This window comes from Chamaea fasciata, unplaced genomic scaffold (genome assembly GCF_029207755.1).
Source record: "Chamaea fasciata isolate MVZ Bird 193981 ecotype frontalis unplaced genomic scaffold, bChaFas1.0.hap1 SCAF_5, whole genome shotgun sequence".
Taxonomy (NCBI): domain Eukaryota; kingdom Metazoa; phylum Chordata; class Aves; order Passeriformes; family Sylviidae; genus Chamaea; species Chamaea fasciata.
The window spans coordinates 39238286-39249910 of NW_027094090.1; the positions used below are offsets into that span (position 1 = coordinate 39238286).

At 43.6% G+C, this 11625-nt stretch overlaps 1 protein-coding gene across 6 annotated transcripts in view; it reads right to left on the reverse strand.

Moving 5' to 3' along the window:
- The window catches only part of PPP1R12A (protein phosphatase 1 regulatory subunit 12A), a 113362-nt gene extending 102459 nt beyond the window's left edge, over positions 1-10903 (reverse strand). For 5 of the 6 annotated variants that reach the window (XM_066183303.1, XM_066183304.1, XM_066183300.1 and 2 more), the window contains exon 1: positions 10627-10903. In XM_066183303.1, coding sequence (XP_066039400.1) covers positions 10627-10863 — 237 coding nt within the window. In that variant the 5' untranslated portion in view covers positions 10864-10903. The remainder of the gene's footprint in view (positions 1-10626) is intronic. The other variant, XM_066183305.1, reaches the window with a different exon arrangement.
- Between the last annotated feature and the right edge of the window lie 722 nt (positions 10904-11625).

An 11625-nucleotide genomic window follows, 5' to 3' on the forward strand; every position in this document is an offset into this window, starting at 1 on the left:
GACTGCTTTTATAACTCTAAAAGCACCAATGACCACCCAGCACTGCGTATTTATTAAAAGCTACAAGGCAGATGGATCTGATTTTCAAAAACCCAGTTTCTGTAACGTGAGTAGAGCAAGGAGACAGAAGGAGAGAAGAAGAGAAAGGTGGGCAATTTACCTGGATTTAAAAATTCCCTACCTCTATCACTGTTGGATCTTAGGACCAGAAGATTTTTTTTTTTTTACCCTGTGTTTCCCTATGCCCACCTTCATCTAGGTCACAGAACTTACTAAAAAGAGAAACATAAGCAACTGTATGGTGTCATACAGGTCTCATGAATCACAGCCACCAAAAGGTAAGTACAGAAGTGTATTGATAAAAAGTTAGTGATGCCACTCCTAGTTAAGTGGCACTCCTCAGCTTTACAGCCTATCATCAGTTCAACTGCAGAACAGCTGAAGCCAGATTTTAAACCAATTTTGTTTTAAAAAGTGAAAGTTCTGACTTAAAGTTTAAAACCCAAGTAATATTTGCAGTTTAAGCTGCAATGAAGCAGTCCAAATCAGTTCACTTAGGCTGTTAATTGTCTAAATTCTGCATAAGCACCCTTCAGGTATTAACAGAATTCAAGGCATGTTATCAAACACATTATCAGCAGCGAAACACAACAAAGCAAAATGAACAGGGGAAAAAAAGCACCAGGAAAATTTTCCCATTTTTAAGTCATTTAACCTGGCAAAATAAAATAAAATTAAGTAATTGCAGAGAAGAAATTAAAAGGGCTCAAAATCCTACAAGAAATTAAAGAACAAAGTCTTTCAAATGCTGTCACAATAGTCTGTCTTAAAAGAGACAAAGCACCTGTTACAATATGTGCAGGTAAGCAGTTATTGAGATACAAAGCCCTTGGAGGATGTCCCAAAAGGGGGAAATTACACATCAGCTCTTAAAGCAAACACTTCAACCATATCTCTGTGGAGTTGATGAGAAATTACGTCACTGAAAAACACACGATTCTGATGTCAAGGTTTCTTCATAGAAAGTTACTTTTAAGTGATACTTGGTCTTTTATTTGAATCCCCCCCAATTAGTTCTGCCTTCAGCTTTTAGTGATACCTTTATTTATATGCTGTGTTTTGGAACTCTTAGGAGTCCTGTTTGATAGATCCGGCCAAAGCCCACCTTCAATATTTAATAAGTCAATTAGAAGTGTTAAGTACAAGAGACACTAGAGCTGTTAAGTTACTCCACTGCAGAGATGTAGAAAGCTGTTTCTCTTCCTAAGTGTACAAATACCTGATAAGCACCGTGACATACAAGCATTAGCATTCACTATCACTTTTAAACACATACAAACAGCCACAAGTGCCAACCAAGCATTTGACCAGGCTGGCAGCAAGAAAGTGACAAAAAGCCACATCCAGAGAGGTTCATAAACAAAACCTCAGACAGTCCCAGTACCAGCACAATTCACCCCCTCTGCTCTGTCATTGCTCAGAAACCAAGAAACTGACATTACACAAAAAGTCTTTTTTCAGAGGTAAGCACTATTATTTTCTGATGAGGAGACAAAGTGTAGGCTCCTCATTAAAAAAAAAATAGGACCTAAAATAATTCAATTTGCTACAGTAGCTAAATAAAATAAAAGTAGTGGGAAATTGTGAAGTTTGGCACATTGTTTTATATGATTGGATGGAAATGAGATTATTACTTATCAGGAGTCCCCATTTGGCCCACAGGCACAATGTTGGCAACCCCAATTTTCAGTCTTCACTTTGGACAAAACCATTTTATCCAAATTTTCAGCAGGTTCAGCACCATGTTTAAAAACATTTCCAAATAACAGATCAGCAAAACAACTTTAAGAGCATTGACTTTTCATAAAAAATATAAATAAAAATAAAAAATAACTTAATGCTGCAACAACAGTAAGCGAGGTTACTTCTATTTTCTACAATACAGGATGAGTAGTCATAATTCACAATGATTGAGGAAATAATACAAGTAGTTTCAGATTGTTTCATCTCTGGGATGAGGAGGCACACTTTTGGAAAAATCCATTTATTTCAATAAAATTATTCACTTAACCAAGCCTACTTTTTCCAGTATAATTGCATCTATTTGCAAACACATAGCAAGCAACAACACTTTTGTTAAAACCTGGAACAACATGCTTTGTAGCCTTAAAATAGCAACTTTTCCACTCCAGTAAGAAAAGCGTAGGTTTTCAGTCAGGAACACTTAAGCAAATTTCAGGAGATTTGGAAGCTGAAAGTTGCAAAGCTATAAGTCTGAGATGGTATTCCAGTTTCAAAAGGGGCCCACAAGGATCCCGGCTTTGACAGAGGAATGCAGCTCCTCAGTGAAAGCTTCATCGAAGTTAATTGTTTCAGAAGGCAGCACTGACCACACACACACAGTGTACATGCCTGTCAGATGTGCTCACCTCGGTTACCAGATGGGGATATTGTAATTTTGCCTTAGACAAATACTTGCTCCAAGTGTGAAATTTTAAGAGAACTAGTAAGGTGAATTCATCCTGTAAGTCTGAAGATTTGTTAGAATTACTAACAAACAGGTTTCATGTTAACATTCATCTCAGTCCTTCTGTGAAAGAACAAGAAAAAAAAAGAAAACCCTAGGAAATTGAAAAAACAAAAGATAAGAGATATAGCAGATCCACAACACAAAGGTAACACTTGCAAGTAATTCCCTGACGTACAAGAACCCTCAAATACACAAGAAGTGTGTATATATATATATATATATATATAGAGAGAGAGAGAGAGAGAGAGAGAGAGAGAGAGAGAGAGAGAGAGAGAAGACTCTGGTTATTCTTCACAGTCAGGGCAGTAAAACAAACTCCAAAACTAAATAATCACCCCAGAACTAAAACTTGTACAACAATCACCACTGGCTGCCTAACTGATCACACACCAAAGTAAGCTGTCATAGTTCCAACTCAAGACCCTGAACTACAATCATAACATGGGAAAACCAATCAAAGCATATTTCAGACTGAACTAAAAATAAGTAAAAAAGTATCAGTGAGACTCGGCCCTTTTGAATGTTTTAGGGCTAGAACCATTTCTGACAACCATAGCCTACAGATAATTCAGTATCAGAACCAATAGTTATGTGCTAGTCAGAGATCACATTTAAGCATTGAGAAACTACAGCAGTATAGGAACTATTTATTTGCCTTCTTAAAGATAAACCTACTTCTGTGTGTAGGCCCAAAACGAGCCTACGTTCGATTCTCAGGGGCTTCACCCTCTTCTTAAAGCCAACTCCACACTTCACTGTGTTTAACAGACCTTTAGAAATCATTAGCCTAACAAATATATTGTTAATGGGTAAGTACCAACACCACTCAGGCATAAATGGGAAACACTCTTGTTCAAAGACTTCATCATATTGCTCTAATTTTGGTTTTGCCAACGAGCCAGCAAAGATTCAGTGTTTCCAGGATAAGCACTGATATGTACTTATCAGTTATTCAGTGCTCAATAACTGAAACACAAGAGCTGGGTACAAGGTCAACAAAACCAAAAAAAATTCAGTGTTCTTCCCTCCTCCCCCACCCCCAAATACCATTTTCATCTTTTGCCTTCTCTAATTCTGTCTTACAGACTCGAAATTACTAGAAAGGAAACAGCTGAAGAACGCTGCTACTCTTATGCCATGCTTTCCATTGACCGTCATTTCAGGAATGCATATAGGAAAGTGAAGGAGCTTGGAATGTCTCCACCCACCCAGCAGCATCAGAGGCTGCCCTGCTCAGGGACGGCCCCAGTGCCTCACAGCTGCATTCCAGTTTGCATTCTACGGCTGTCAAGATCAATGAAGAAAAAGACACTATTGGGCACTGACAAAATATTTGTTAGGCAAATGTCCTCCTGTGCTGCATCTCTGACTTGGTATGATCTATATTTAAACACAACACAGCAGTAATGAGATGTAATTCAGTTTCTTGGTTGCAAGAATCCCAGAAAGGTGCACTCATGCTACAGCTCAAACCTACCTCCGCATTGCTTTCAGAGCATATTAGCTTGTCTAAGTCTAACTCATCTAAACATATCCTTGGATAAAATATCAGTATTTGCTGGACCACGTGCATGTTCCTTAATTCCACATGGTGTGAGCCCAGCCTCAGGGAACACAATACCACTGACAGGGAATACCAATTTCCTGGGCTCTCAGTTTTTGAGAGGATTGTACTAAGTGTCTTACCAGCCTAAGTAATAACTTTGAGAAAGGGAGTAACTGAGAGCATGAGCAAAGGGATAAATAAGTAAAGAACTGGACAAGAGCCTTTCAAACCATCTGTTCCAACTAGAAGGAAGCATATACTGTTAAGCCTGGAGTACAGATCGCTCCAAGTGGTACATCTATTAGTGATTTATACAGACTGCCTCTGTCTCCTGGCCTCAGATTTAGCTAACAACTGAAATAACTTGGTAAAACAGCACTCTTGCTACTACAATGCCAGAATCATAAAGGCCTTAAATCAAGTGTGTTCATATCAATTTTATTCATACGTGCAAAAGCACATCTCATCTATTCTTACAAGGTGCTTTTTGATGACTTACCATGAGAAAGTACTCTAACAATATCAAAAATAGACTAGAAAATCACAGACAAAGCTGTACTGTAAAAGCAGCATTAATGCTACAGTGAAATTCATATCAAGACCAGCAGAAACTGTCCCTGAACATCAGCTTCAGTGAGTACTAAAGCCCTAGCAGCTGAATTCATTCTTACACTGGAATGCAGAACTCTCCCTCCATGACTAGAAAGTTTAAGAAACCTGCCACTTACACAACTGTGAAAACTGGCTTTAAATACCTTAAGTAATTTCTATATGCTAGAATTCACTTGAGTTTGTGTACCGAATATCCATAAGAAATGCCCATAGCAATGGATATGTGCACCAGGAAATATCCATAGCAATGAAAATACATAGAAATCCCAGGTTCAGACTTGACAGACCACTCAGAAATAATAAACCTAAAAAGGTGAAGATTGTCACTTGTTTCATGAAACATCAAGGAGAACACAAAGTTTTGAATACAGTACTTAAATTTCCACTATTATACTCACAGTGTATTATGAAAAAAATCACACTTTTTTTCCGCCTCTTCTTGCCTCCATTTTGAAGAGTAAAAAAATAATCTTAGATGACAAGATCAGTAGGAAGTTAACAAGTACTTACTGTACAATCTGAACCTAGCTACTGTAACTATAGAGAGAAAGATCTGTGGCCCACACAAGAACCAATTACAAAAGGGAACGCCAACAAATATGCCTCTGTAGTCTGATCACTGAGTGAAGTCAACATTACATTTATTTCCGGACTCATTTTCTCTGTGCTTTGTTGCACAGATTTAAAAAAAAAAAAAAAAAAAAAAAAAAAAAAAAAAGAAGAAGAAGAAGAAGATAAAAGAATAATAAAACAACCTGAGCAAATGACTCCAGAATCCTCAGTGGCAGAATGGCCACAATGAGCATTAGGAGCTTTGGTGATCAGTAGGCTGGTTCCCCTCCAAACAGTGAGACTTGGACATCCGTGCTGTAACTGAGCACAAACCTTTCTGTACAGAACCAAGTCCTCCTACTCAACAGTTCAGAGAAGTTCACAAGTTTATCATATGCACCAGTATTTTCACTCTCTGAAAGAGTCATGGTAGAAGTCATAGCCAGGAAGTTACTAGGATAGTTTTGAGCTATTTCTACACTTGCCTTACCCTTGCTTGTTGGGTGCTGCTGCTATGATGCAAACCCTCTATTGAGATTTAAGACTCCGGCAATCTTGTCTTTGCTCTTACACCCTGATGTGCTGCACGTGTCACAGCCCCAGCTCCAATCCATGACCTGTGCAACCACTCAGCAGAAGGAATTCAGCCAGTGCGGCTCTCATGCCTTCTATCAAGCTCTAAGGCAAAAGGATCTACTGCTGATAGATTTTCTATCCCTTCTGCATCACTGTTTGCAGTCTCAAAGGGTGTCTAACAAGGACACAGTTGGTGCCAAAGGTGCCCATACTTGTTACCATATCAGGTACTAAGAATACGCCACCAGAAGCCCTGACAGAACTTTTCACATAAACAGTTGCAAAAACTCCTGCAAAGGAAGGTACTTCTAAGAAATAAATTTCATAGAACCCAAAGAAAATTAAGACAGCAGAAACTGTCCTTACTCAGAAAGAGTAAGCAAGCATTCCGTGAAACACACAATCTTAACTAGTATTCAGGGATAAACACAGCAGAGTCCTACAAGAGTGGCAGCAAATCCAAATTTCTATTTAACACTCCATACTGCTCTATCTGCAAACTAGTGTGTAACTATAACATTGCTGAAACAGCCTCACCTTCACATTCAACTGAGCACCTAAAAGTTGAAGAAAAACACAACTGATACAGAGTGATAGTCTTCAAGGAATTTTGCTTAATTAAACCGTAGTTGCCACAGACACAAAGAATGACACGAATCCTTCACCACAGAGTAGGGGCCTTCCCCAACAACATCCCCTGTGGGTGAGCAACGATCCCAGTGCACAGACAGCCATGCCAATTTCCCCACCTCAAAAGCAGCACCTCCCCAGAAGAGGCAAGATCAGCACAGCAGGGATGTTCTTTCCATGCTGTGTGGGGGAATCAGGCTACAGCACTCACCTTCCTCACCCAGAGAGAACGAGGCCAAGAACAAGGTTATCATCTAAGTCTGAGCAGCCTCAAAGAAGAAGGGCAGTGAAAAAGCAGAGCAGGCTGCATTAACTGTGACACCTAACCATAGCCTGATGTCAGGCAGTGCTGAGGTGTGTGCAGGCACCCCACACTGCACAGCCAGCGCTCCCAGGGGAGCAGTGAGCACAGGAGATCCAGCCCTCCAGGAAACTGGGCCCTCCCCACTCCAGGCAGCCTTTCCATGCAGCTGTCCAGAAAGGGTGGGCTCCACTTTCCTACACAAAGCTCTATGGAACTTCTAGACAAACTACTTTCAGCCATTTAGCAATAAATTCCAGTCAGAGCTGGTGAACTAAATCCTCTTTCATGAAAGCCAAGGAAAGCAGAAGAGAGTCCAGACTGAGGAATGATAGGTGTTTAGCTTTCAGGACAAGAGAACTGAACCCCACTCTGAAAAAAGATGTCTGCCTAAGAAGAGATCAGGCTTTATTGAAAGTATTATACAGCCTCTTCTTAACATTTTTTCAGAATATGCCCCTTCTACCCCCCACTCTGGAGACACTAATAATCTGCAAGGTCACAGCCCACCTTTGGGCTTCTTTCTTTTCTCAAGTTCCTCTTACATTCCATTGTTAAGGCAGGTTAGAAAAGCTGCACTTTAAGTTAGATCTCATCCTGCAGAACAGCTGTCTGGGAGTGCAACATTGAAAACTTCCAACTCCACTGGAATAATGGGGCACGGACATCTGATTGGAAATTTTAGTTCTTATTTAAAGTTTTCTGGTCTTATAGATACACACATACAATATGTATATAATGCAGATTATGCAGCACAATACACACTATCCTTCTGCAGTATCCTACACTGCATATATATCTCATAGCTAGGAAAACAGTACACAACAGTTTTGTCCTTTATGCAGAAGGCCTAACCCGAGGACTAGTGCAAAACAAGTTCTTAAAGTGAGCTTTGAACTCAAAATTACACAGAGGAATAATAACCATCACCTAATGACAACTATCCCTCTTCTGCAAGATACCAAAGAATTTAATTCATCTGTCCTCAGTTATGATGCACTCAAGTCCACTCATTTGTGCACATGCAGATATGAGACAAAATCTGCTCGCTGGCACTGTGAAGAGCTGAAGCAAGTACCTATTTATATCCTCCCCCCTTCCCTCCTCTCAGCTACCAAGTCAAGTAATTGTTTTCTTTCCCACATGCAAGAGGAGAAACAATTCCACATGCAGCTTTCTGATGGTGATGGCATTCTACTGTACTCAGAGGCAGAGCTTAGCTAATGGCTTCAGCAGCAAAGCTTGATGCTCCATTAAAGACCAGACCTGAAGTTCACCAGAATTTCAGGACTTAATGGTACTTTCTCCTCAGTACTTCCAACTACCTGTGAAAAACAGAACAAAGCTTAAGTCTCTTCCTACAGCTGCCATATGTAGCAGGAAAATCAAAGGCCAAATACTGAATATTTAATTCTACTGCTATTTCAGACATATGTGTTTGCTCTCAATAACTGAAAAAAAAATATTGATGGAAGATAAAAAAGACACAACCCAAAAAAGTACAGTAATTTTACCTTTGCCGAGATAGATTTATTCCTCTGAAGCAGCAATGTCTTCATGGGATCTGACACAGAAGACACAAAACAAAAACTCCCCAACCAACAAACCAAAGAACCACAAAGCAACTACACACCATGGCAGTCTTGAACAATTATAATCTGTCAGTCAAAATTGTCAGGAAGAATGACAAGTCTTTGAAGAGTTTCCTTTGAGAACAGAAACAGCTTTGATTAAATTAATTCATGTTATAGACTGCATCATGTGTGATTTGCACCTTTTATATGGCACATTAGAGGAAAATCAAGTTTTGTGTTAATAATGAAGTGAAACCATTCAGAGTCAGTCACAGGCAGGGATTTGTTATATGTCCTTTTTATAGCAACAGGTAACCTTCACTTACTGTACAGCCTCCAGAGGATTGTAACTTCACAACTGATCTTATTTGCTTTCAATACCATAAAATCAGAAAAGGTCCTTTGGTATCACTAAAGGAGGGGAGGGGAAAGGAGGGGCATGAGCAAGAATTTTAGCAGTGATGTAAATCTTTACCTCTGTTCCCTTAGACTTTGCCCTTCCAAACTGCAAGCTGACTACAATGTAAAAAAAAAGGAAAAAAAAAAAAGAGGGAGAATATGCACAGAATTATCCCGATGAAAGCTTTTCTGTACACAGTATCAAAGACATTTGGAAAATACCATCGGCACCACAGAGAGAGACAACACCATCTCTTACTCTAACAATAGAGTTAAACTAAACGTCATCCTTCCCCACCAATGGCTGGGGCACAGCGACTTGCAGAGCCAAGGATCTAACCAGTTAAGGTATGGCTCCTCATACACAGCTCCCCTAACTTGATTAGAGGAGGATAAATACAGCAAACCTTGCAATGAAGTGCCAGGCTAGCCTGCAGTCAGGTAACCGTGCTGCAGTGACACGCTGACAGGCTTAACCACAACACACACTCATTCCTCCAGTTCAGTTCAGAACTGAAAGTAAACCACCACCCTTTGCAGGGGAGCAAGTGACAGCTCAGATACAGCAAACACAGCAAAGAGCCATAGAATTTTATATCCAGTGTTCACGAGGGAATTCTATCCAGTTCCACAAGGCAGTTTATGTATTTCTAGAGCCTCACATCCTTGAAAAATCTATACAGGATGGAGAAAACAAATTCACCTTCTCATTTTTTTTTAATGTAAGAAACCACCTCACCTAACCATTTTGGGAAGATTTCTACTTGATCAACCTACAACACATAACCATTAAGATACTCCTTTTGAACTACTGAACAACTTCTAAAGTTGAGAACGAGAATCTAGACTGTAAAAGATATTCTTCTGCTTTCCAGATATTCAGCGAATCTAATACTGTGTGGAAGCTCTTGGCCTTCTAGAGAAAAAACTATTCAGGCAAACCCGCATTATCTCCGGATTGCCACAGCCTTTCCTTATTAGGCTAACGTTTTGAGATTCCAATCAGACTGCTATGAAGTTCAACATGCACAAAGCATCCATTTTGAGGAAACTTCACAGCCAGTTTCCCGTCCATTCCCCCCCTGGCCCAAGTGAAAGTTACCTCCCCCGGCCCCAGCTCCCTTCTCACACACCCACCCCAGAACAAAGCGATATGGATTTGGTTTTTTTACTACTTTCCAACGAACAGAACAAATATTTAAGAGCCGTGCTCCCCTTGAAGTTCAGCTTTCACACTGCGGCGGGAGCCATCGGGAACGAAAACAAGGAGCCCCTTACTGATACGCCTTTCCACATAACGAACAAAACACTGGTTTCCCTTAGAAACCGGAGAGAAATAGCTGATCCGTCACTCAACACGGCCGCCCGCACACACCAGCGGGCTTTAATCGGCTCAACTACTGCGGAACCGGGGAGACGAGGGCAGCGGGGAACTACCACCAGGATCCCGGGCAAGGGGCAGCGGCGGAAGCGGCCCCGAGGACAGCGCGCTACCCTCACCTGCGGTCACCCTCCCACGCCGGGGGCACCTGCCTCCGGCCCCCCGGCACACACAGGGCAGGGCCCGCTCCCCCCGGCCCTCCGAGGGAGGAAACCAAAGAGGGGAAAACGAAAGAAGGGGAGCGGCACCTCCTTCCCGCCGGAGGAGAGGCCCATCCGCCCCTTCCGACGGCCTGTCCGCGGGGAGGGGGTGCAGCCTCCCGCCCCGGCAGCCCCCCGGCGGGTCCCAGGCTGACCCCGCCGCCACCTCCCCACCCCGACACCCCCCAGTGGAGGGAGCGCAGCCGCCTCCGGCCCCTTCCTCCTCCACCCCCTCCTACCGGGGGGGGGGGGGGGCACTCGGCCGGCCTCCCCCCCCCTTCCGTCCCAGCCCGGCCAGGGGTCCCTCGATCGGCCCAGCACCGACCTGGTGGAGAGCGGTGAGCCCGTCCACATTGGCGTAGTTGATGTCGGCGCCCCGCTCCAGCAGTCGCAGCACCTCCTCGGTGTCTCCGCTGGAGCAGGCGGCCAAGAAGACGGCGCCGTCGTCGAACTTCACCTTGGTCTTCTTGCGTTTGACCACGGGCGGCTCCAGGTCAGTCTCGGAGCCGATCCAGCGCTTCAGCTGCTCGTTCCGCTTCTGCTTGGCGTCCGCCATCTTCATGCCCCGCTCGCGCCGGCCCCCTCAGCCACGGCCGCGCCGAGCGTACACTTTATACCGCCACTATCCCACAGCGCACCGCGGCCGCGCGCGCTCACCCGCCCAGGGAGGGCGCGGGGCGGGCGGGGAGCGGACGGGCGGGGCGGGGCGGGGCGGTGGCAGCCGCTTTAGCATAATCTCGCGAGATCGCCGGGAGGCAGAGCGCGACCGGGGCGGGGCCGGGCCCAGTTGGGCGTGGGGAGTGGGAGTGGGAGTGAGTGAGGTGGGAGTGAGGAGTGGGAAGTGGGAGTCGGGAGTCGGGAGTGGGAGTGGGAGTGCAGCCCCGCAGCCCCGCAGCCCCGCCTCCCTCGGGCAGCCTCGCTGGAGGCGCTGCCCATCCCCGCCTGTGACCTCTGTCGCCTGTAGCAGCATCGGTGTTTGTGCCTGCATTGGCAGATGGGGCACATGCAGTCACTTGATGGAAAAAAGGAAATAAATGGAGCAACTTGCTTAAGGATCCTTTGTTTTGGGAGATTAGACATGACCACCTCAGATCAGCTTGACGTTCAAAAGCACCAATTCCCATTTATCTCTACACTTTAGGGGGTGTCCAGGGAAGTTAGAGAGGGACTCCTTGTCAGGAACTGCAGTGATAAAACCAGGAGTAATGGGTACAAATTAGACTATATATTTTTGTAAAAAAAAAATCTTTATTATGAGTGTGGTGAGACACTGGAACAGATTGCCCAGGGGGGTTGTGGATGCCCCAGCCCTGGCCGGGATCAA